This window comes from Galeopterus variegatus, unplaced genomic scaffold (assembly GCF_000696425.1).
Source record: "Galeopterus variegatus unplaced genomic scaffold, G_variegatus-3.0.2 Scaffold5423, whole genome shotgun sequence".
Lineage (NCBI taxonomy): Eukaryota > Metazoa > Chordata > Mammalia > Dermoptera > Cynocephalidae > Galeopterus > Galeopterus variegatus.
Window position 1 is genome coordinate 24,620 of NW_007731534.1, and position 1,925 is coordinate 26,544.

The 1,925-nt window shown below is 42.1% G+C and overlaps 1 protein-coding gene across 1 annotated transcript in view; it reads right to left on the bottom strand.

Annotated features, from left to right (window-relative positions):
- LOC103604833 (chromosome unknown open reading frame, human C1orf87) overlaps window positions 1-1,925 on the bottom strand; it is an 84,260-nt gene that overhangs the window by 10,325 nt on the left and 72,010 nt on the right. The window contains exon 11 of the mRNA XM_008589415.1: window positions 92-171. Coding sequence (XP_008587637.1) covers window positions 92-171 — 80 coding nt within the window. The remainder of the gene's footprint in view (window positions 1-91; window positions 172-1,925) is intronic.

The window sequence follows — 1,925 nt, forward strand, 5'->3', positions numbered from 1 at the left end:
CCACAAGGGAGGGCTGCATCCAGCATCAGAGAAGAGAGGGCCAAATATACGTGAAGACCTTCCCCAAGCTCTATATACCGCAGGTGCATACCACATGTTCAGTTTTGCTTTGAGACATCTCAGGGACTTCGGGCTCTCTTGGCAGGGCAGGGAATTCCTTTTCATTCTTCTCTGAACAAGAAAGGAAAAAAATGGAAGGGTTTAGTTTGGTCACTTCATTTAATACAAACATATACAACAAGCAAAGAAAATCTCAAGGCTCTGCTGTGTGGTTGGCACTGTGTTAGGTATTGAAAACACACTGATGAATAAGAAAAACCTGGTTTCCATCCTTGGGAACTCAGATCAGGGAGGTAGATGCTGAATAATTAACTCAAAATTATTGTTTAGCTATAAGCTACCATAATGCTACAAAAGAAAAGTATGGAGGCACAGGAAAGTATTTAAACTTATTTTGGGGCAGGGGTGGGAGTGGTGGGGGATCAGAGATGGCTTCTTGGAGGAAGTGACACAAACTGGAGACCTGAGGATGAATGGGAATTATCCAGGCAAAGGCGGTGGTGGTGGTGGTGGTGCACCTGGAGCAGAGAGTTTCAGGTGAGCAGAGATGACAGCTGGTAGAAAGGCCCTGAAGCAGAAAAGCTTTGATAGCTTGGGGAGTGCAAAGAGGCCTCTTCCCATGGCCCTGCCTTTTAAGAAACAGGCACTTCTGTCCTCTCTCCATGGAGGCATGTACCCAAAGGATCAGGCATGACCTTTCTATTCCTCCTTTCAATAGTCAGACGGCCTGTATGGGAAGAGGTTTGAACAGCATCCCTAACCAGGGGATTCAACAGTCCAGGTACTACTTGCTGCAAACTGCTGCCTTCATGAATAGAAGAAGTTTCCTTAAAATGAAGGAAAAAGACATGAACACCTTCTACTGAAATCCTCCAAGGCTTATTGCAAGTATCATTCATCCATTACATAGCACCTTCCATCTGACTTGGTGACTTATTTATTTATTTTGCAGATCCATGTGATGACCACACAACGGGAGGTTTCTGGGAGCCTCAGCTTCAATATCCCATGCATAATTCAAATATGCCATTAGTTGGGTCTCCTTATTCTCAATAAAATGATTCAATCAATAAATTTTAAACAAAAGGTAGAGGGTAGGCAGTGTAACAGTGGTTGAGAGTATAGGCTCTGAAGCTGGATGCCTTAGGTTTGAATCCTGGCTCCTTTATCAGCTGCCTGGTCTCGGGCAAATTACTTGTTCTTTCTGTGCCTCAGTTTCCTCTTCTGTAAAATGGGGATAATGACACCTATAGGTTATCATGAGGATTAAATGGACCAGAAAGTAGTATAAAGCAAATACCTCGAGCTTAGCAAGTGTTCAATAAATGTTAACTAATAGTTTTTTCTAGGTAAGGATGTTTTTATACATAAATTCACATATCAGATTTAAAAGACTTTTGTTAGACTTTTAGCACTGCACCAATGAATCATTTTGAATCTTCTCCCGCAGTTTTACTATGGAGATGACAATGTGATTTCATAATCTTCTCTGGAGCTCCAGCACCCACAATTTCAATAAGGACTCAAGGCATACTTGATGAATAAATGAATGACCATGTGCACTAATTTGTAGTTTGGAAAATAAAGTTACTGAATATTTAGTTCTGTTTTCCCGATTTCTTTTTTGATTCTTGAAGAGGAGAGATTTTCCTCTGCGTTTCTTTATCCTCCCATACCTAACCCAGATGCTATATAGATAAACCTTAACAGACACTCAATGAGGATTATAAAGGCAGCCAGCTAGGGCAGCCCCTTCCAGGCAGATCTCTTTTTTTTTTTTTTGTCTTTTTTGTCTTTTTCCATTTCCGGCAACGGATCGCAACCCTCAGTGTTGCCTCCGTACCGGACCGGGGACCGGCAACGGG